At 38.6% G+C, this 24,022-nt stretch overlaps 1 protein-coding gene across 2 annotated transcripts in view; it reads left to right on the top strand.

Annotated features, from left to right (window-relative positions):
* Nucleotides 1–24,022, top strand: part of SLC25A21 (solute carrier family 25 member 21) — a gene marked incomplete at its 5' end in the record, with an annotated part of 482,512 nt that overhangs the window by 32,924 nt on the left and 425,566 nt on the right. The window contains one exon of one of the 2 annotated variants that reach the window (XM_080921835.1): nucleotides 6,602–6,689. The exons of the other annotated variant lie outside the window; for it this stretch is intronic. Coding sequence (XP_080777961.1) covers nucleotides 6,602–6,689 — 88 coding nt within the window. Of the gene's footprint in view, nucleotides 1–6,601; nucleotides 6,690–24,022 lie in introns of those variants that run through there. 2 annotated transcript variants of the gene reach the window in all.

The raw sequence follows: 24,022 nt of genomic DNA, 5'->3' as shown, positions 1-24,022 counted from the left end.
TGAATGACAGAGTCTCACTGTGTACCTGGCTGGCCTGGAACTCATTATGTAGACCAGGTTGGGTCTACATAAAGAATACTAAAAGGTGCACACTACTATGCCTGGCTTAAAGTGAAACTTAGGTGCAGCATTTATTTCTTTATTTAATCAGCCCCCTGTTGATTGTATTGGTTTTGTTCCGTTTTATTTACTTATTCATTTTACTGTCAGCCAGTAGAACTGGAGAGTTGGGTAGAAGGCTTCTCATCTGGTGTGGGTAGGTGACCTGGTTTGCAGTGCTTTTTCCCTGTTTTAAATTTGTTTTACAACAGAGGAAGTCACATTCTTTGCTTGAACATTCCTTTCTTATCAGCTATAGCTTCTTGTTTTCATTTGGTTGTTGGTGAGTGAAACCGAGGAATTAGACAGACAATTAGTCTCAAGCAGACTCACCAGGCTTGGCTCCCCATTCGTGTTGCTACTCTCTGTTTCCTGATCTTGGGGATTAAATTACCTCAAGAAGTAACTTGGACTATTTTGCAATAATCTTTATATTTTCTTTTCCTAAATGATGAAGTTTTTAGTTACCAAAATGCTTTAGAAAACAACCAACTTACATTTTTAACATTCTTTTCACTAATAATAATGTAAAAATCATTTTCTGATACCCATGAATATAAGACCTCAAGATTCACAGCACATGCTTTATCCCAGAGTTACTCTCTAGAAAAGTATGTGTCTGTCCAATCCTAGATTCTAAAGAAGGCATGCTAACAAACTGTTACCTAGTATGTATAGATACTATACATACAAATTCATTTTCAAAGTAGGAATTTGAGACGATTTTGAAGTTATGGTTGCTGACATTTGGGGAAATACCTTCTGAACTGTTGGGTCAAGAAAGCTGGTAAAACACGTAGACTTGTCCTAGTACTCGGCAAAAGGGAGAAGTGTAGACCGTCTGATAAAGTGTCCCTGATAAATAAAAACAAGAGTTCCTTTTGTTCTATCTAAACTATATAGAGTTCAGATGCTGTAGCCCTCACACTATGATATGTAACTCTTATCTGGCTATGCTCAAAGCTTCCACATGGAGATGTTCTGACTGGGTGCTGTATTGCATTTTAAATCTCTCCTGTATTACTAGTGAGCATGACTCTGTCTTCTTTCCTTCCAAAGTAAGCAGCACCATGACAGGGGTTTCATTAGAGTAAACTCATTTTAGGCTGCCTAGAACTTAGCAAATGGCTGCCTCAGGCTAGACCTCAGTATTTCCTTGGACACTAAAAGGAAGAAATACGTTATGATCAAGTCCCATCCCACCCAGCAATCTAGACTCTTAGGTAGTTTGTTTTCCCCAAATAGGGAATTTAGGTATCAACCATGTCCTATACAACTTGGGTCCTGGAGCCCGGTCTAAGGATGGGAGGGAATGAAGGAGGGACAAACACAGACCTATACACAAAAGCTGACGTCAGGTGGGATGTGTATACTCTGATAAAGCTGCACCTAGTGGGGCCACAACTTGGATCCCCTCAGTGTTTTTGTTGTATGGGGGAGGTGTGTTTAGCAGGCTCAATGGGAGTTCTCTGAGATACCCCTGCAAATACTAGGAAGAGAGCCTCACCAGCTATGTTTGGAATGCTCTGCTAACCCCTCTCACTTGGGCCCCAGAGGAAAGTTGCCACCCTGTGACCCTCCCTAAGTAAGGCTCTGTCATTACTGTGAGGCTGAGGCATTGGGTTCTTGATGCACATTCACTAGGCATTTGCTCTGTTCTCCACAGTGGCTCATTCCTATAGTCCCACCACTCAGGAGGCTGAGGTAGGAATGTCACAACACATAGGAGGCTGACCTGGGCTATGCCGTGAGTTCCTGGCTAGCCTGGGCTACACAGTGAGACCAGGCCTCAAAAACAAAACAAAACAAAACAAAACAAAACAAAACAAAACAAAACAAAACAAAAAAAACCAAAACAACAACAGCAACAGGAGAACTTAAATATGAAAATCTACTCCAGGAGCAGGTCTTGATAAACGCATAGCTGATTAAACAGGTATAATAAAAAAGACTTTTAGAGTTGCTCTATTATCCTATAAATCTATTATTCTATTGTTTGTCTATAGATCATCCATATCTTTTTGAGACAGGGTCTCATAGCCAGCTTTGATTGGCCTATAACTTTCTCTGTAGAGTTCGAACTCATGGAGATGCACCTGCTGCTACCTCCCAGTATAATCCTTTATTATTCGAAGCTTTGACTTAGATATCCGATAAGCCTGGATAGAGTTCTGGCCTTTAAAAATTACCTTTGGCAAACTCTTTACATTCCAGTTTTATTACCTATACAATGATGGAAAGATAATTTGTGTCTCAAAAGACTATTGTGGATATGGAATAAGTTAGTATAGAACACCATGTATGTGAAACATGATACTTGCAGTACGGTGCATGTGTGTAATGCATGACATGTGCCGTATGGCCAAGCAAGGTTTGCTAATATTGGCTTTACTTGTCCTTCAGTGAACACCTTGGCAAACAGTGAACAGCAGATATGAGGGGCTTATGTAGACCTTTGGTATGTATTCGCTCAATGATTATATTGATGATTAAATGTTGGCATCACAAAACAGAAGACTGTCCTTTCAATGTGCCCCTGTGTACTTTGTCATTTTCTCATACTGACATCACATTGATGTCCTCATGGCTTGCTTTCGTGTCTGATGGAAAGATTTAAAGAAGGTAACAATGGAATGCAAGACACATTAAAAAGGCTCACAAAGGCCTGACATCATTCTTATGGGGACATTAGTGGCAGATAGAACCTAAGAAAGATTTATAACATGAGAAGGGGGTTAACCTTATCCTAACTCTAGAATGTATGATTAGGACCTATAGCTGAGACTTACAAAATAGTTTAACATAAGAAAGAGCTTTTTACCAATTAGAGGAACTAAACATGAAAAAAAAATTGATCTCATCAGCGAGAAACTCTCAGGGGTTTAAAAACCTAATAGTGCAAGACACCATCCCCATTGTTCTGAAGATAAGCAAAATAATTCTGTTTTTCTAGAAATGAAAGCACAGGTCAAAAGTTTCCTCCAGTCTCTGGGCTTTGAGAGATGCTTGGTGAAGGGCATGGCTTTGTGAGTGTTCCTGAAAATAGGAAGCATCAGTGTGTGAGCTAGGGTGGCTAAGAGGGAAGGGGTTACCTCTGTCATCATGAATGCTCCTCAGCAATGTGTGCTTAGGGCCTCTCTGCATCTCTCTCACCTTCTGTATCTTCCTTGTCTCATTCACATTGACACCCTCTTATGTTCCCACTCAATGAACTAAAGGGAGATTATGAACTAAATTAATTGAGCTATGCTCAAGCAATTTCTAATAGTTCAGAGGAAATATCCACTGTACATTATATTATCACCAACAGAAAGATTATTATAGAGAGGGCTTCATTTTCCAGTGTTTTCCTGAGCTATCTGAAGGATGAGGGGGAGTTATGCTTTTTGACCAGCATAAATTTTTAAGAAGGTTGAAAATCACTTTTAAAGGGTGCACGGTCACTACTGGTATGCACTTTGGGCATTTCCTTGGGCCACTAAGGTTAACAGGCCTTGCCCATAAAATGTTCTGCAAAATAAATATTTGGCCCATTTATGAGCTTCAGACTGTCCTCATTTAAGTGAGGGATCTTCACAGCACTCACAGACACTTCTCAGTTTTCACTATTAAAAGAAATGACAGAGGGCTGGGTGGACATACTGATGCTTATGCTAGTTAGAACATTTCTGTTCTTCAAGTTTCAGAATACATATTCCTTTATCTTTTAATACGATGATGCTTCTGTGTAAAGTTCTTCCATTTCTGGACCTTTTAATGATAATTCTTCTAATTTGCAAATGTCAAGGAGAGGGAACGAGGAAAAACTCCCACTTGTCGGTGCCTTTCTTTGTCTATTTCCACATAATTAGGAATGTGCCTTTTAACAGTGCTTTATAGACAACAGACAGACTCTGGTGTGTGGTTTTTCATAACAATTTTATTGATTATTTGGGAATTTCACATTATGAACCCCAGCATACTCACTTCCTAGTCCACCCAGGCCACTCCCAGTTTGACTCCTGCAGAAAAAGGAAAGGAGGAGGAAGAGGAGGTGGCGAAGGAGGAGCAAGAACATATTCACTGGAGCATTGTCAAATTCCCAGTGACCATTCTCCCCACCCCCACCACTGCGGACAACTACAGCTTGCCATCCATATCACAATTTTTAAGAGTTCTGTTCAACTGACTTTCTAACTGCGCTGTCACTTGACGGGAGTGGGGCAGGGGCTGGGTGGTTAGGGGTTGTCACAGAAGGTTGTCTATGTCTCTCTCAACAGTAAGTCTGTAGTCATCAATACCATGGCAAAAACAGGGATCCCGAATCATAGACTTATACGTGGTTTCTGGTGACAGCACCTGCCGCAGACCACAGCATGTCCTCCAGTGGTAGTACAGATTGCAGACACCAGTACAGACTGCTGTATGTAGTAGAACCACAGACTCAGACATCATGGACTGTAACATGGTGGCTGCACAGGATACTCACATCAACATGGCCCCCTGGAAGCACGGCTTATGGGAATCTATATGGCCATCAATGGTAACTCAGGCCAGGATCATCAACACAGCTCTCAGCTGCTATAGGATCACGGACATCCATGTGAATCTCCAGTTTCAACATGGCCTGGGACAGCGGGTCATGGATACCAAAGTGGCCTCTGGAGCAGCATCTGTCCTTAGAGATCTTTCTAGGAGGTCTGACCAGAGAATGAACCATTCTTTGTCTTGGACATCCCGTTCTTGCTCAGCGCTAGGGCTATCACATGGCTGGGGCAGCATGTTTGGAAGCTGAGTCAGAGTGCAAGCTCCAGGCTGTGGCTCACCCTCCTGTGGACCCTACTCTGCCAGGACACGTTCTCCTGTCTACCACAGCCCCCTCTCGAGTGGGGCGTGTTTTTATTCAAGGAGTAGGTGAAACAGTTCAGTCGGTGGTGATGGGCAGCTCATCCATCTTCTGATCTGCAAAGCTGGCATCCTGTTCCTTTTCTTGTAAAACAGGAAAGATTGTAAATCACGGAGGCTGCTTCCGAGAACTAAAAGCAGCGAGGAACACAATGTCAGCACCACGCCCACACAGTCATTTTTAAGGAATATATTATGTTTTCCTTTAGAAACAAAGCTCATAATGCCTTTTCAAGATAGGTTCTTTTGAGTGACATCAGTTGCGTGTAAGTATGTGTTTTTCATTAAGATGTCTAAACCCGAATTGTTTACAACAGTCTCATTAAACTTGGAGGTGGTGGGTGAGGAGGTAATTTGCTTCAGTAACTTTCATGTAAAGATTCCCAGCTATTAGTGGAAAAGGAAGCTCCCTCGAAGCTTGATTTCAGGTCAAACTTTAGGGAGAACTTAAGTTTTGAGTTATTAAAATTAAAAATTGTGAAACATCATATTATATTTTGTGGCTAAAACTTAATGTAACTCTTAGGATTTATATGAAATGTGTTTTTTTGATGGATTTCCAGAAATGCTTTTTTGTTTTCTGTTTTCTGCCTATCTAAGCGCTGAGTCTCTAGCCACCCCGTCAAAGCACGTCTTTGGCAAGACTGGCTATGTGTAGCCTTTTCCTTTGAGTCTAAAACTTTCCTTGAATTTAATCCCCGCCCTTAAGAACGTGGTTTTGGTGGATCACCAGAGCAAAGACAGCCATTATGTCAACGAGTAACTCCTCCAGCAGCTTTTGGAATACGCTGTCTCCCTAGAGTTCACACATAGATCTCTCTGTGCAAGAGGAAGGAGATGTGTTCTGTTGGACAGGGTCAGGGGAAATGCTGCTCTGGAATGGAGAAGCATCTTCTCTGGTTCTCTCAGCCTTATTCTCTGGCCATTCCTCTTTGCTTTGGATCTGAGAATGGCTGCAATGTAATAAGTCATTGTTTGGGACCAGCAGTTACAAATTAGTGCCTTTGTTCTTTGAAAGAATTACATTATTCAAAAATGCAGTGGAAATTAGTGTGTTGCTCCAGAATACGTCTGCTAACCAAGTGTCTATTTTATAATTTTCAACACTGTGTTGCATTATACATGAGGTTTTCTCTTTCAAGTTCTATTATTATTCTTAGAGTCACACATCTATGGCATTACAGTCAACAGAGTAAGAATAAGCTTCTACTACATACAAATAGTTAAGTGTATGCAACTTAATAAAATTATTTCTGCCTTTTGTCTTTACTTTGCTATACATCTTATTGTTATTTTGGCATTATTATTATTGTTGTTGTTGTTGTTGTTCTTTTGAAGACAGTTTTGCCTTGTAATCTGAGCTAGCCTAGAAATTACTGTGTAGCCCAGACTGGCCTCAAAATCAGGAACCTCTCAACTCAGCTTCCCAAGTGTTGGGGTTATAGGATTATAGTTATTATATCTGATGGTATTTTTATTTTTTAACTCACTACTGTTCTTAAGAATGTTTCTAGTAAGATAATATGTTATAACATACCACCAATGGCCTTATACACCTCACATTTACCATACTTTCTGATTGTATGAAGTGTCTATATCAGCAGTCTACCTATGTACCATGCCAGCTTGTGTGAATACACATCATGACATCAGTGAATTAACCATCGTCTTCATCAGCTCTTATCCCAATCAGGAATCTATCGAGAGTAGTTCCTCAAGAGCCACTTTCTCTTTCAAGCTCAATCTAGTCCTTGCTTCCCATCACCCCACTTTGGTGGTGACTCTTTTGGCAAAATGGTCTCTTGTCCTTTGTTAAGTTTTACCCTTAGGAAGAAAATTGAGACTAAACAGATAACCATGCATTTTGTGACTATAAAGGGAGTTTTAAATAATTGAATCAACAGACATAAAGTGCTATTGTCAAGACACTTGCCACTCACTGTAACTGAAAAAGAAAAAAAAAGCTATGATTTATTAGTCAATTGTACTGTAAAAATTTGTCTTTGTGGAAGGGATTTGTATTTCAATAAAGCTGAAGGAGTTAAATAAAAAAAAATAGTTTCTAGTCAGGGAATGAACAGGACAGCCTTAAAACGGAGATAGGCTAATAGACTCTGTCCATGCTTAAGGCTGGCTTTGTGTAATACCTTAGCAGACACTTCAACAATTAGAGATCATCAAAATTATAAAAGAAAACAAAAACAAAACAACAACAAAAACCCCTAAGGCTATTGGTAATAGCATCAACAGGGGTCCTGTGTATTTCTTCTTTGGAGGAGGAGAAATACACAGCAAATAGTCATGCTGTAGTTGGAAAATATTTGTTGATTCGGTAAACCTTATCCACACCATCTTTAGTGGCTGGCCCTTCCTCTGTGAATAACAAAAAAGGTTGGTTGTAGAGATTGCTTCTTGTATTTCTGCATGTCAGAAGGAGATGGCAGCATTGAGCCTCAGCGCGGATGCTCCACCATTTGAAGGAGCTGAAATTCTTGCTAGGGAGACGTATCATTTCAGTTAAGCTCAGTTCATCTCCTGGGATTTTATTTTCTATCATTTTTCTTCTATGGAGAATAAGAGAGTGTCCTAATATATTGTTTATTAAATCTGTTATATAAGACTGCTATTAAATTACTCTTCTGCAAACATCTAAGAACGCCAGCTTTAGGCACATATAGAAAACAACTTCTAAAATAAAACGAGAGCCAACTCTAAAATGCAGAGAGAGGTATGTTTATGATGTGATTATTTTCCTAAGGCTTTGACAGGAAGAATTAACGTTACATTCCCAGTACTAAGTACCTTTTACTGATCCACATTGTATGGTAAATAAATTTGTTCTCTGGGAATACACTTCAAGTTTTCCTCCGTTTGAGGGAAAGGGCATTAGACTACTGCTAAGAAAAAGACTTTATCCAGGGTTGATGCTCTGAAGAACTGTTTAGATGATGAGGAATCATTTAGTTCCTTTCACTCACACCCACTGCTAAGCCTTCATTTTAGTCCTAAGTGGAAGTGAGGGGGGGGGTGTTGATTCACACACCTTTTAGCTGTGTGTTGAAAAATAGGAGTAACAGTGCTCTTTGTCAATAGTCAACAGTAATTGAGCAGTACAACTTTAAGGCTGTAAATGATGGGAAAAACAGAACAGTACCATGTTTATCACCAAGTCTTGCTAAGTTGTTTTTAAATGTGGAAGCCAAGATTAGCAAAGTAAGCTGCCTTGCCTACGGATCTGAATGGCACCCAGTTCTGCAGGCTATGTCTGAAACAGCTGTCCATGCCATGCTTAAAGAAAATAGTTAAGCATGTGAAATTACAAGGTTTTTGAAATCTGGACAATTAAATAACAAACATGAAAGATGTGCAATTGTTTAGTTTGGTTATCACAGATAGCAAGATTTTCTTTTGTACCTTGACTTTTAAATGTTCATATTTATCGTTGAAATGTTATGTGACAAATAATTTATGGATTTAGCTAAGCCAGCAATTCTGTTTGGTTTCCAACACAAGGGAAGGACCCAACAACAACATCTTCATTTCATATTGTTCCGATAAATTGAATGATATTATTTTTTTTTAACCAAAAGGAAATTTCTTCTCAGCTGGACTCTTTCACTGTAGGTTTTAATCACAAACTTTGAAAATGAGAACATAGCTATTATTTTTTATTAAAAAGATATGTTCTGGTTAGTTTGAAAAGGCCTGAGAAGCAAAGGCTTCCAACGGCATAACCAAACCCTTAAAATGCAGTGTTGAAGGAATAGCATACTTTTTCTGGTATGGATGTATCTTAAGTGTTGTAAGAGGCACCTAAAGTGACTCTATGGGAATTAGGTGTGGACATTTACTACCAAGCTTCCTGTGAGAAACAGGTGTGAGCCAGCATCATCGTTTCTGTCACATGCTATGATTGAAGCGTGCTGTCTGTCTTACATGTAGCAAATAGTTCAGAATGTTTACTGATGATGTCCTTGCTTGGTGGTATTTTGGTGTTCTCTCTCTTTTTTTCTTTTCCTCTGCCCAGCTCCAGTGTGTGTGTTTTGTGTGTGTGTGTGTGTGTGTGTGTGTGTGTGTGTGTGTGTGTGTACATGCATGAATGCAGGTGACCTTGGAGGCTAGCAAAGGGTGTTGGATCCCCTGGAGCTGGAGGTGTGACCTAAAAGTATCTTTAGATACTTTGACTGAATTGTTATTCATTTATAATAATCGAGGTTCTCCCTGGTTTCTTAGGTCAGCTAAAATGTGGTAGTCTTACAATGTGAGCAACCTTAAGCTGTGCAGAGCGAAACAGCTGAGTAAACCTAATGGTTTAGCAGCCGTTGGCTCTCCTGTTATTTTGTAGTTCTGTTGAGGCTGAAGGCTGTTATCTGAATAATCTTCCTTAACTCCTTTTCTCTTCTAACCCCAATGGGCTTCTGGGAGGGGTTAACCGCTGTGAAGAACATGTGCTTAAATCTGTTTCTGCATCAGGTAAAGAAACCATGAGGAGAGCCCTCACATTTTTCATCTCTGATATGGAAAAATGGCAAGTTTTCTCTTTTCTTTTTCTAGTCTACCAACCTCTCCTGCACTTTCCGTGTCAGGTGGAGTGGGGGCTCATGTGTGTCCCTGTGGATGTATGATTTATTAGGAAGACAAATTCCACTGAGTCATCCAAATGTACATTGTCTCCTCTGGAAGCTAGTGACGTAGAGAGCTGACAAAGACCTGTCCTGTTTTCAATACTCTGTAGCATCAATTCTTGGCACACTTCAGTGGGACCTTGGCAAGACTCACTTCCCAGACCTGGGCTTCATTATGGTGTATAAAGAGTCACCTCTCTTAGTTGTGCTTGTCTGGATATAGCCCCAGGGAAAAGACGCCAGAAAGTCTAGGACAGTGGGGCTTAAAGACACTCTCCGTGATTGAGCGGTCAGAGAGTGTGTGTTAGCCAAGGCTTGATGATATGCTGGTATCTGGCCATCCCGCATTTGGAGCAGGATGCAGCTCTGGATAACAGCTTCACCATTCCAGTTTCCTCTGAGCCATAACAATCACTATGTTCTGCTGAAGTGTCTGTCATGCTTAGATGACTTGCATGACACAACTTTACCTCACTATTTTTTTTAAAGCATAGAAACTTGACTTATATAGAGGTAGAAAACACTGAATTTCTTATATTTAAATACAGGGATGAAATCCAACAAGACTCTTCATAACAGGGACTTTGGTTATGTTGGCCCTCATTTCTGTATGGTATGAATGAAACTTGGTGAATTATTGATAATGTGAAATTAAACAGATTGTTTTCTCACTCTTAAATGTCTTATTAGAACAACCTCAGAGGACCATTAAAGAAAACGATTTAAGAATTTGGACAGCAACAGATAATAGACTCTAATAAAACTGGATTGTTTTTTATCTTTAAAGCTTCTAATATACTTGTTCTACTTAGAAATCAAACACATTTAATTGTTTCCATCTCTTCACTATGTCTGTGAGTTCAGTTTTTAGTTGCTGTGTAAATATGTTGGTCCCACTTGCATCGCGTTATTTCAAACATCATTTCAAATTAGAGCTTAATGTGGTTTGAAGGCTTTGCCAGAATCGTCATCCTACTTTTGTCTAAGGCTGTTTGATTACTTTTATCTTTTCCAGCCTATGAGTGCCAATATGCTTAGAAGAAGACAAATGCAGCCCTGAGACCATTCGTCATCAAGTATTGATTGTAACTCTATGTTTTATTATGGCACACAGGAAGAAAGCCAAAGGCCTGAAGAAAAAAAGGTCAAGAGCCTACACATTTTTGCTACATCACAATGTTTGCCTATTTTCCTACGGCATTTTAATGGCTCTCTACATAGTTTATTAAAATGTGTACTTTTTTTTCAGTGTTGGACTAATAGCTTTTAGATAACTCACTAGCAAATATCCAGAAAAGTAAATGCTCCAATGAGAGAAGCTGTATTAGGTACTTTTTCTCCTAGCTGTAACAACATCTTACAAAATCAACTCGAGGAAGGGCTAATTTTGGCTCACAGGTGAAGGGGATACGGTGTTCTCTTGGCATGGGAGGCCTGTCAGTGGGGTTGTTATAGTACTCAGGAAATAGAAAGACATGAAGGCTGGTGTCCAGTTGGCTTTCTTATCTCTCTCCTTTTTATTTTAGCCAGGAATCCAGCACACGGATGGGGCTCCCCACATTAAGGGAGGTATTCCCTTCTCAGTTGATACTGTCTGGAAACACCTTCACAGATACATCCAGACCTGTGCCTCCTAGGTGACTTCAGATCCAGTCTGAAAACCCATGTGGACAATGGGTATTAGCCATTTCAAGGCAAAGTCTTAACCATTGCGTGTGGCATTCTCTAAAGTACTCGAGAAAGTATCTGAGGATAGAAATCAATTTCAACGATAAAATACAGTCACTTGGGCAAACTTACATAGGCAGTATACACTGAGCCTGTGTCCCAATTGGTGTGCACAGTCTTAATAGCTCATTTGCTCCCTTTCTATTTCATTGTCATGAGGAATGGGGTTGAAGAGTGTAGAGCACAGTTGTATTTCATGTTTAATAAATTCCATACCAAACTCAACCACTAAGTAAAATATCTAGGTAGGGCTATTTGTCATAACAAAAGGGTAATTTTATCTGCACGTAGTAGGAAACCAGGAGGTAAGCAGAGCACCGTGCAACGGCAGTGTATGATTTCAGAATCCTGCTAAGATTTCTTTGGACTTTTGAAATATGACCTTCTTGAAATCTCCAAGAAAACTCTCAAACCATTTTACAAGGCTTTCTCAGAGTGACCCGACACTCTTAAAACCCAATCTAGAGTTAAGACTCCTTGAGGATTTTAAACCCTGGAACAAAAAGGCAGAGACCCTTAATGACCACTGTCTTTCTGTACCTGTTCCCTTTACTTTCTTTTTGTAAGTAATTAATTAGGTAGGAAAAAATTACCTGTCTATGTGTTAGGGTGTAATATAAGCTCTTGTTCCACTAAAATGTAGTGTGTCAGGAATAGAAGAAGGCATTTAGGAGTTTCTGCCATAATTCAAGAAGTCTATATTACATCTAATATTATCTGCCTCTCCCTAGAATATAACTCTCAGTTGAACAATAAAAGGTGAATTATACCACTATATTCTCATCTCAACCTGAGTTGAAAAGGGAAGTGAAAACACCCTTCTTAATATTGATAGGACTAGAGATCAATTACTCGTCTACCTTTAATATTCTGTGGTCTGGAGCTTTGGCATGAGACCACATATTAAGTAAGAAAAGACCTTTAGAAGTTTAGTTTGGGGATAGGTAGTGATGAATATAACTAAAAGTGAGAGGCAGTGAGGGTCTGTCATTGTGGCAAGAAAGGAGGAAAGGAAGTGAGGGGGGCAGGGAGGGAAAGGGCGATAGCTCTCCAAAGAACTGAAATCTGCTGAAGCGCTGTGAAATGTCCCCTGTTCCTTCATTTCTTTTCCTTTTATTGATCCTCTCTCTATTCTTTCTTCTGTTTGCTTAGAATTTTGTTCGTTTGTTTGTTTGTTTGTAACTTGGACTGTCCTTGACCTCTATTTAGACCAGGCTGGCCTCATACTCACAGAGATCTGCCTGCCTCTGCCTCCAAAGTACTGCCTCCTAGGATTTAAGGCCAAGACTGTGGATGATGTGCTTGAAAATTTTATGTATGCACCAATTTTATCCGGGTCTTTTTAGAGGAGAATTTACTGGAATAGAAAAGAAATATTACATTTACAATAAGTTTGTTCTTTGTCATCGATACAGTTATTTGATTCTCTGGCTTTCAATGTATTGAAATAGCAGGGAATAGCAGTAAAATAACAGACACTTTCTAGAGTGAGGTTCTTGTAAGCAGAACGTGGTTGTATTGAGAAAAGACTTTCATCTCATCTCCTTATACCTCTGTCCGAAACTCTGAGCTTCAGACAGTCTTGGAATCACTGTTTCTGTTGATCTTCTTTGCTGTCCACCTGGACTCGGGGAAATGACACTGGGTGTCCTGAAACTCAATGGCTTGCAGTCTAGAACAAGGAATCCAGCATGCAGGGTGAGGTTAGGGGAGGGAAGAGAAAGATGGTTGATGGTGCTTGGATTCCTGTTCTCATTTCAGCTAGAGCATGGTCACTACATCAGTTTCTTAGGTTCATTTCATTAACAAATTTTGCTCAAGAAGCAATTCTCATCCTATGAAAAGTTTAGGCTTTTGTTTGACGCCAATACTAAGGTTTAGAAAACAGAAATGAGTTTTCAAAAGTTTAAAACATTTACATCTTATTCTTGGGCTACATTTTCTTTTCATTATAACGTATGTTTCATTTTTCTACAAGATCCTTTCATTAAGGATTTCATTGTTGATCTTTAAAAGCTAATTGGTGTGTGCTTTTCTTTTTCTTTTGGAACTATATAGTGGTTTGGCATAGAAGAAACCAAACAAATTCTTTCCAACAGTTTATAGTCTCTCTGAAACCAAGTTATATGTAACTGTTAGGCCAGCTCTGTTCCTTGATTATGAATATTGTATTTGATTGTTAATATTTGCAGTTGCATAGAAAAAAACATTGCTCTGAATTTAGCTGATATGAATGATTGACAATATGATAAAATACCTCATATAACTGAATCAGATTGTAGGGAGATGTTATGTGGGTAGAATCGACTCTGTCAAAGGGAGCTTGGCCTGGAGAGAAATCAATAAGAAGTTAGAATAACACCCACTCTTCTGAGCCCTTCAATCTTCAAGTCAGCTTCGGTACTGTCTTTACTATAACCTCATGTCTGTCATTCTGACTTTCTGTGCAAGCAAAGAAGGTAAACACAATTGGAAGAGCTTGTCTAGTCCCTGTTTCGAGTAGACATGCTCAACCCTGCAGATCGGAGCGATGCTCAGCCTATTCACCTGCTTTCTCTAGGCTTATCAAGTAATTGCCTTCATTTTAGTATCTTGTTTTGCATTTAATAATAAAACAAGTGCTCTAGGGACTAGTTTTAAGGCTAATTCATGTTTGTGCAAACCACTGTAACCTCCTGACATAGAATAAGTCATACAAATTCAGAGGAAATGAGCTGTTTGGCTCCCTAGGGTATGATTAGAAAGTCTGACACAGCATTCACAAACTATTGCTTTACCACAATTAGATGTTATTTTCACAGGTATGAAATTGGTTCTCATGGAAAGCACATGCCTATGTAAACTCAGAAGCTTTGTTCCCAGAATACTAAGATGTTATAAAGACTAATCATGAACTGTTTTTAGTAATAATGTAATATTTCACTTTATATATTCATATATATGATTTTGCTATGGCATGAAATCTCAAGTAATGCTAATAATAATGTCACATCTCAGGGAAACATAGTTTGTACTTCTTCCTCATTAAATGTTTTTAAAATAGTTTCTTTATAACATCCTCTGGTTACCCACAGGAAAAAGTAGTCAACTATTTGACAGTTTCACAATTTACCGAAAGGCCCCCAAACATGTTTAACCTCTTTCCATTATTTCACATTCTGGATGTCTCAGAAACCATGAGAAAACCCAGGCCTACAACAACCAAGTCACTCGCAAGCTACTGGGCAGTTAAGAAGTTCATTTAAAAGTAGTAACAGGGCACCTCACTGTGCAGAACTATATGCTTTCACAGTTACTCTCTGTGACAGGTAAAGAGAAAATAGAATTTCAAAAGGGCAAAATTCAATTGCTCTCGCTTGGCTTTATATATCTTTGGCTTTCATTCTATCGATAAGAGGTCGGTTTTTGCTGGAGCAAGAAATGGAAGAGAATGTCACAAACTGGCACTTTATGCTTTTTACATGACAGTGGTTTGTATCTTCCTGGCTCCTCTGCTTCAATCTTGTTTCTCTTGTGTGTGTGTGTGTGTGTGGGGGGGGGGGGTTATTCCGTAACTGAAGGCTCTTGGGCCAGGTATTTAACCTCCCGAGCTTTCATTTCTCCGTGAATTAGGGATGATGATGATTCATATGTAGTTGTTTACTTGGATTGAATGACAAACATGTGGAATAGTGACAATGCTTAATATAGATTATATGTATTTGGCCAACTAAATATAAATACTAACTGTGATCATTATTTTTTAATATAAGAGAAGTTTAAAGAACACTTTATGTTCCAAGATCACTTTCCTAAATTGGTTACTAAAATGTAATTTTACCTACATTGTTTTTGTGCTTTAAGTAGTCATTGCTGCAGTTATGAATGACTAGATTAATGCAGTTGGGTGATGTATACTTTTTAAGACTTATTTTTATTTTTTAATTTCATATATATGTATATATATGAATGAATTACTTGTTCTTGCTGTTTCTGGGGCCAATAATATGCATGAGCTCACAGGCCAATCAGATCACAGAATACTCAGATGGGCAGGTAGGCCACAGGCCAATCAGATCACAGAATACTCAGATGGGCAGGTGGGCCTCACATGGACTTCCTAAAACATTAGCAGTTAGTGTGGCAGAAAGGTTGAGTACACAGTGCTCAAGTCAGTTTTACTGTGGTCTTGAACAAGACAATGATTTCTTTAAACCTCACTGTTTTTATCTGTAAATGTGATCAGGGATGGGGTGGTTGCAAAATACTTATTTGTTTTCTGTGCATGTTTGATTATATAGTCTATCTCAAATCATAGTTGCTCAGTATGTGATATGAGTTAAGTTTGTGCTATTGACAATAGAGATAGTTACTTTTGCATTATTTTTATAAAATTAAAATGTTTGTCAATGAAATAGATTTTGGAATAATGTCCCCCAAACTATTTTTATACATTATTCATTGATATAAACCTTCACACAGGTTTTAAAACCCTGTCACAGTTTATTCAGGCGGTACTGATAAAAATCTTTTAGATTTGATAATTTTGTGAAAAGCAGAAATTTATTCCTCATAGTTCTGGAGGTGGGGAAGCTGCAGTTGAGATAACAATGGATTTATGGATTGGTCAGGGCTGCTGATAAATGGCATATTCTTGTTGGGTCTTCAAATATTGGAAATACAAGCACACTCTCTCCCTCTGGCATGAATACCATTTATGAGGATCTCATGAATGAATGACCTTAATCTCTTCCTACTATTTGGTACACAAAACATTTACACCTTGATGTTTTTCAAGTGTTCATCTGAAAGTAAATTCCATAACCAAACAGTGACTATTTAATAATTTAAATGTTAACATTTCTAACAAAATAACTGCATTATTAGTCTGATAATAAAATTTAGTTATTTTATGTCCCGCGCAACCGTCTCGCCTGCAAGAACGACGCGGCACACAAAATAGAATCCTTCTGCGGTAAACTTTATTAATCTGGAAAAACCGGTACTTGCTTCACGTAACGAAAAGGACGGAGAAAACCAAGAGATCCAAGGAGACGAACAGGACGAACAAGCTCCACGAGACGGCCGAAAACCAACGGGAGAAAGAGAGGAAGAAGAGAGGAAGAGAGAGAGGAAGAGAGGGAGAGAGAAGAAGAGGCAGAAGAGAGAGGAAGAGACAGGAGCTATCCAGCCCTTCCCCTATAAAGGGATCAGTCCTTGCCTTGGACGCGGAGCCCCCTGATTGGTTGAAACTCACCAGGCCCTATGACGCCACGGGAGAGGCGGAACTCATGAAGCGGAAGTTACCCAGCCTGTGCGCACATGGCTTGTTTACTGCTAACTCCAGCCAGATATCAGCGCCATCTTGTAATGGCGAATGCGTGGGAATGTGTGGGCGGCGCCCCACAGCCGGATATCAGCGCCATCTTGTAATGACGGAAGCGTGGGAATGTGTGGGCGGCGCCCCACAATTTTAGATCCACCTGTGTGCCCATTGCTAGTTGGAGGAATTAGTCATTGGTTGACCTCCTGGCTGCAGTGATGTTCCATGTAATGGGTCTGAAATGTACCCCTATTTGAATATGTACCATTCTCCTCCCAAGCTAGCAGTCCAGCTATGTTGATAAAACTAAGGTTTGGCCTAGGATAGTTGTGGCCCGCTTTGCTTTGTAATGAATGTGAGGAGGAGCTAAAGACTGTGTGAGTGCTTAGGAAAATAGGGTTTGATATGAGGTATTAGGCTGTCACCAACTCCATTGTAAAATTTAGGGCTTTAAGGTAGTCAGATTAGCATGAAGAGCCTGGTTGGTTATGTAGAAAGCTAGGGACAATGACTTGAGTTTTGAAGTAAGGACACTGAAAACCGTATTTGAATGTATCTTGGAAGTATTTGAAAGCTCTGTCTCGTGTGCACTCTATAATATTGTGACAGTGACTCAGTTTCTTCGAGCCTTCATCTTTCCATAAACATAGAAAATGATCCTGCCCATTGAAGTTATTTAATGAAATGTATTAACATTTTACAGAGCTAGAAACACAGCCACGCTCTGTGGTAACTATTTTTATTCTGGAACCAAATCCAGACCATGCTTTAGATTTTGCCTAAATCCCTGATACAGGCTTCTGTGGTATTTAAAATCCATCAGTCAGTTCAGGGACCACGACCAGTTTAGAAGGCAAGAATCAGAAACCTCAGCTGCACACAATTTAGTGTAATCTCTTTAAATCCCTTACCCTAGGGGAGAAGAGGAGACATGCTTGTCTTCCTGCTCCTCCTCTTCCTTCTCCTCATCCTCGTCATCCCCTCCCCCCAGTATGTAGGGTAGGATAGAGCATTCATTTCCTCCAGCAATGCCTCTTTCTTTCATACAGCACCTTCCTTATCCATATTGTGTTCCTAAATATCATTGTTTGACTTTGATGACCACTGGAGCTCTTCTAGACGATGAGCAAAATAGTTAAAATGTTGGTGTGCGATTCTAAAGTTATTATTGGCCCATTGTCTATCTTCTGGTAGGACAAACTGCTACCTTTCTTATTGTTTTTTGTTTGTTTGTGAGTTTGTTTAGTTTTTTTAGGAATAATAATGCCTGGGAGGTAGCTCTTAGAGGTAAAAGAGCAAGGTATATCAAGGAATGAGGAAAAGTCCCAGAAAAAAAAGCACAATGTGCTCTGTACATACAGCAAAACCAAAAGCAAAAAACCTTTAAAGAAAAAAAAGTTTTTTTTTTTTTAAAATAGGAAACTCTGTAATTCTCATATATAATAGATTTAGATTATTTTCCAATAATTTTACGTAACTAAAGACCTCATGACATTTTGGTCAGTGACAGGGTACAGAAGACAGTGGTACCATGAAACCAGAATGGAGCTGAGACGTCTAGTGACCTGATCACATCATTGCTGTGTTAACAACACTGAACACTGTCACTCAGGTTCATGCAGGGCTGATACAAATAAACTTACTGGGCTTCATCTTAGAAAATGAACAGTGTGTATAACTATGCATGTTTTATAATATTTGGTGATAATAATTATCAAATTATGTTACTGATTTATGTATCTACTCTGCTATATTTTTAGTTTACACAGTCTTTACACTTTATTTTTAAAACCTTAACACTACCTGCTTTAATGCAACTATTTTGGAAGATTTTATTTATTATAGGATATGGCAGTTTCATGAATGTTGTTTCTCCCAGGAGCCCAAAATAGAGGTGTAAGGATGAAAGATATTGAGAATCTTCACCTTGTGCAAGCCTAGGAAAATGTATGTGCTGTGTCTTATTTTTAAGTTTAAGATATGGAAGAAGTGGAGCACAGTGGGAGAGTGAATGTTTTAACACCAGAGAGCTTGAGCCCAGCAGTGAGAAAAGCTTTAAAAAAATAGAATTTTGTAGACTCAAGATATAAAGAAAAGAAATTTTCATATGTTTGCTTGTTTTAAGTAAAGATTTATTTGAAATGAATCACTAAAAGAGACTAAAACTTGATAAAACACCATATAGAAACATGCAGTTTGTTTATTACAAAAGAACAAAAGTATTTAGTCTTGAATTTGATATAGCTTAAGTGTAGTGCTTACTCCCCACTCCCCAGCTACCTGGCAGGAACTGTCAGACCTCTGACAGTGTTCATGGACAGTACCTCACACCCGTACCAATGTCAACGTTTGATTCATAGTTCTTTTATATGTGTAGATGTATTTACTTTATTGACAACAATTCCTTATTTTGATTGAGTACACTGTAGCTGTCTTCAGACACACCAGAAGAGGGCACCAGATTCCATTACAGATGGTTGTGAGCCACCATGTGGTTGCTGGGAATTGAACTCAGGACCTTTGGAAGAGCAGCCAGTGCTCTTAACTGCTGAGCCATCTCTCCATCCCCTCAAACCATATCTTATGAATGAAAGGCAGGATCTATGTTCCCGGCCACTTCCATGTGTTTGGATACATGTACACTCACCACTGTGTCAAACCTCCCAGCAGTATTTAATACAGTAGCAGACAGTAGTCAATAACTTACCATGCAGATATATATTAGGTTATGTACTATATAGGTTTTTGCAAGCACACTCTCTGCACAGTGATGAAATTGACTTATAAAGCATTTTCATAGCACATTTGTGTTATTAACTTGCAAGTATATTTTATTATTACTTTAAAACATGATTGTAACACAATTATCTTGTTTACTGTCATAATGAGTGCCTTCTAAAAAGCAGCATAAAATGCTTTAGTCCTTGTTTTACACATAAGAATTTGACATGTGAAGTGATACACATAATGTATCATAAGAAAGTTAATAAAACCAAACACTGGGACAAATTCCAAACAAGGAAATTAAAAAAACACCCGTAGTTCATTTGTTACATATTTCTATCTTTTGTTTCTATTAGGTTTCTCTAAGTATGTGAGAATTTGTGCAATTGATGCTACCCATATATTTGGTTCTATAATTTGTTTTGCCTTTTAATTTTATCATGGTAGTTTAATTTCACTTTAAAATCCATGAGAACCATCATGTAAGGTCCACTGTCTGACTAAAAATTTATTCAACACATGACCTATTACAAACTGTTTTTCCACAATTAAATAATAATACTTGTTTACATATTAGCTTTTCCATTTTCTACTCTTTACATTGTGACTGGGTTTTAAAAGTGTGAGCTGGAACATCTTATGTTAAATGCTTTTCTCTGGTGATATTAGCTCAGATCCTCACAGTGTTCTGAGGTCATTAAACAGGTAATAACTTGCAGGGAAGGTGACATCATGACTTTAGCCTCGTTAGTATTTGTGTGGCCACACAGATTCAGACAAGCAGGCTTTGGAAAAAGTAAGAAAGAGGAAAAAAAATGAGCCGGTTTATCTTAATCTGCCGTATCCACAGTGCTCAGGATGAGAAATTCACCAGTGAAAAACGGTTCCTCCTCAGTCTGAAGCAAGACCAGTTCCAGGACACATACCTGTTAAGCATCTAACTTGGGTCGGATTCAAGGAAGACAAAGGAGGCTGTGGCCTCTACTGTGGACTTCAGGACTCACAGTCAGGTGTGGCATGAAAAGGATGGTTATGTTGAAGAGAAGGTGTAACAAAGGATGTGAAGAACTGTAGGAGAGAAGTAGCCTTCTGGAGGAGGTGGCACTTGTACAGGGATGGATATTATTACCAGGAAGCCGAGGGGCAGGAGGACTTGTCCACAAGGCCTCTTTCCTCCTTTGGGAGTTATTAGTGCCACCTTCCCCTGTTAGAGCATAGCAAGAGAAGATCAGGATTGGTAGTTAGCAAGGCCTAGGCTTTTGTTGATCATGTGACTTTGGGTGAATTCGTTTCTCAGAGCTTTTGCTTCTGGATCTGGAAATGTAGAGAAAAGATCACCTCATTCAGTATGAAGGTTAAAGGAGATATGTTCGAGGTTTCCAGCACAGCCTGGCCCACCACTGAATGCTTTGTTACATGGAAGGTTGTCTTGAGGAGAGGGGAGTCTTGGCAGGGTCTACCAAAGTAACAAGGATTAAAAAGACAGCTAAGACCCATCCTTCTGGAGTTCAAATTCCTTCTCTTGAGACCAAGGTTGAGAGGTTTAAAGAAATGGAGGATTATTGAGACAAGTTACTTGTTACCAGGGAGCATTTTGATGTCTAACTGTAAACTACCCAGAGCAATGAGGTAAATTTCCCATGAGCAGTGCATGTCTTGAATGTTAAAGAAGAAGACATCTGCAAATGGTGCGTTCTATGATTCAGAATGGAGGTCACCTCCAGGGTACACAAAAGGGTAAGAAGTACTTCTGGTGAAAAGGCAGGGCAGAGAAGGGGTAAGGAGAGGATATATCATGCCTTATTCCAGCTTTGAGAAATCCAAATGATTACAAATCATATGACTTTCACAGGTTTAAAACTATTTGAGATCCATTAACTCAATCCTGTGAAATCATGGTTAGGAAAGAACCATCTTTTTCATGTGTATCACACGGAAGAACTCTTCTTATTAAAGGAAAACCAAACATCTTTTGTAACAAAAGTATGCGTGGGAAAGGATGGTTGACCTATCTTATTTTATAGGCACTTAGGAGAGCCTGTTAAGTGAGATGAACTGAGGCCTGCCCGGTGTCATATGCCTTTAATCTCAGAACTTGGTGGGGGCAGAGGCACCCACTATCTGTGAGTTTGAGGCCAGCCTGGTCTACAGGGTAAGTTCCACGAGAGGCAGGGCTATATAGTGAGACCCTGTCTCAAAAAAAAAAAAAAAAAAAAAAAAAAAAAAGAAAGAAAGAAAGAAAGAAAGAAAAATAAATAAGAAATAGAAGAGATTAACTGGTCTATTTAACATCTCCTTGTGAGGTGGTAGCATAGTTTTACTAGGAACCTCTCTCTACTGAATAATTCCATAATCTAGGATAAAGCTACTCAATCAAGGGTGCATCTGAAGCACAGTGAAAACGTGGCAAGAGTTGACCACAGTTTTTCAAATCCATAATGCTGCTCAAAACTAATTAGGTATTCTGATTACAAGAGGTAACATTTTCCCTTAGTTGGCAGATTCTGTGGTCCAGTCTGTGAGCATGTGGTCCAGTTTCTTTGGACATATGGTGAAGTAGACTGTTTGGGTGGTGGAACGAAGTTGTTCTTATGGCTGAAAGAAACAGAAGCCATGATTCCATAATCCTTTTCTAGGACACACTATGTCCTAAAACCCCCCACTAAGTGTCATCTCAAAGTGGTTATCACCTCCAATTAGTGTTTGGTATTAATTCTTCAGCATCCAACCCTTTGAGAAGCATTTTACATACATACTACAACACCAAGCATGCTGCAGTGAACACCTTGTAGTGAGGTATATTCATCTAGATGCACACGTGCATATGTGTATGTGGACATGTCTGTAACTGATGCATTTGTGTTTATGTGTAATAGTAAATTTATTTGTTGAAAGATTCATAAGAGGGAGATTTATAAATCAAACATACTTGTTCTGACATCCTGATATATGCTTCCAAATGCCCCCCTAAATTTTGGTAAAGCATGAAATATCAGTGTTTAAATATCTTTCTATCCTTACCAAACTGGTTACAGTCAAATGTTTTTATTTCTTTTGTACTAAAGCCATCATGTTAGCTAGGTAGTAATGAGGTTTTATTTTCGAACTTGGTGTACAAGATTGGATTAAGCTGTCTCCAATCTTGAGATTCTTCTGCCTCAGTTTCCCAGTTCTGGGATTCCAGGCAAGTGATCCTGTGGACTGACTGTTTGTTTACTTTTTAAAATTGTTACTGTGTTAGCTTCATCTAAGGAGCAGAGAGACTGATCCCAGCATAACTAGCTAGAAACCACGCCCTAACTCTGTTTCAGAAAGATGCCTTTAAAATGTAAATTGCACAACCTACTCCACATTGCTATGAATAGGAAATGTTTTTTAAGGTGTATGGTCATTTTAGTATGCAGCTAATGACACATTACAGTCACAGAAAAATAACAGAAATAGAAGTGCACATTCTGACATGTATGATTCTTTTATGCTATTTTTATGGCATAACATGGACCTTTCAAAATTACTAGAGCATCATAAAAATTTCTAAAAGCTGTATGACAGGCTAAACAGAGACTATAAGTTCATTCCACATGATAGAGTTTATTTTAGATGTGTAGTCAGGTGAATTGATTCCTCATTTCCATCCTTTTAAACATGGTTTTTATTGATATATAATAACTACACATTGGTTATGCTGTGGTATTTCAGTACATGTAAACAATGTGTACTGATCAGAAGCAGGAAATTGGTGTTTCCAGAGCTCTACTGTTATCTCACATTTGGAGTCTTTGAGGTTTTCTCATAATTATGCATAACTCGTAAATTTATTTTGTGGGGAGAAACAGATAGAATTTATTTGCCTTGGAAAAAGCGAAACTGATGGTAACTGTTGTTTGTAGGGAAACTATCTTTCTCCTATGAAATGGCTTTTTTTCTGCAGTGGGCTAATTGCCAAGGCAGTTGGCCACCTGTGAAAGTAATTAGTCACTGGTCAGTTGTCCCGATGTCAGGCAATCACAGTTGCCATTCATTATAATGCATTCTTGCATCCACAAATAGTAATGCTTATTAAACCCAGCCATAGCACAAGGGAGGGCTGGGCTACTGCTTTAAAACACTGGCTTGTTAATAAATGAAGCTTGAATAACACTACGTTCTATTCAGTTTCCTGGTCCAGGGAAGGAAAGAGTTAGAGATTTTTAAATAATCTGTCATTCTACTTTTTGAGGTAAATGTGAGATGAAAGCATATTGTTTTATAATAATTTTAAATAATAAAACAGATGAATTTCAATTGGGTATATTAAAATTTTAGTCTTTTGTGAGACAGGTTTTATAGTGTAAAGTAAGAAAATTCTTTTTTTTACAACTTTATTTGAAAAAACAAAGATAAATGTACAGATTTTAAGCACTTTTTGCATAAAAGTATACAATACATTTTTGTCAGTACTTGTTTTTTTTTTTTTTTTTAAAGGTTTGATAGTGTGATTAAGATCTTACTAGTTACAATGAGCATAAAGTACATGTAAAACAAGATGTAACCTGGAAATAGTCAAAGTTTTCTTGGTGTGTAAAGATTTTTTTTTTTTTTTTTTTTTTTTTTTTTTTTTTTTTTTTTACAATGAGCAAACAGTACATGTAATACAGGGTGTAACCTGGAATTTGTCAAT

Source organism: Micromys minutus (assembly GCF_963924665.1).
Source record: "Micromys minutus genome assembly, chromosome: 1".
In the NCBI taxonomy this organism is placed as follows: domain Eukaryota; kingdom Metazoa; phylum Chordata; class Mammalia; order Rodentia; family Muridae; genus Micromys; species Micromys minutus.
Note: the sequence above shows the minus strand (reverse complement) of the source record. Positions and strands in the feature narration are given on the sequence as shown.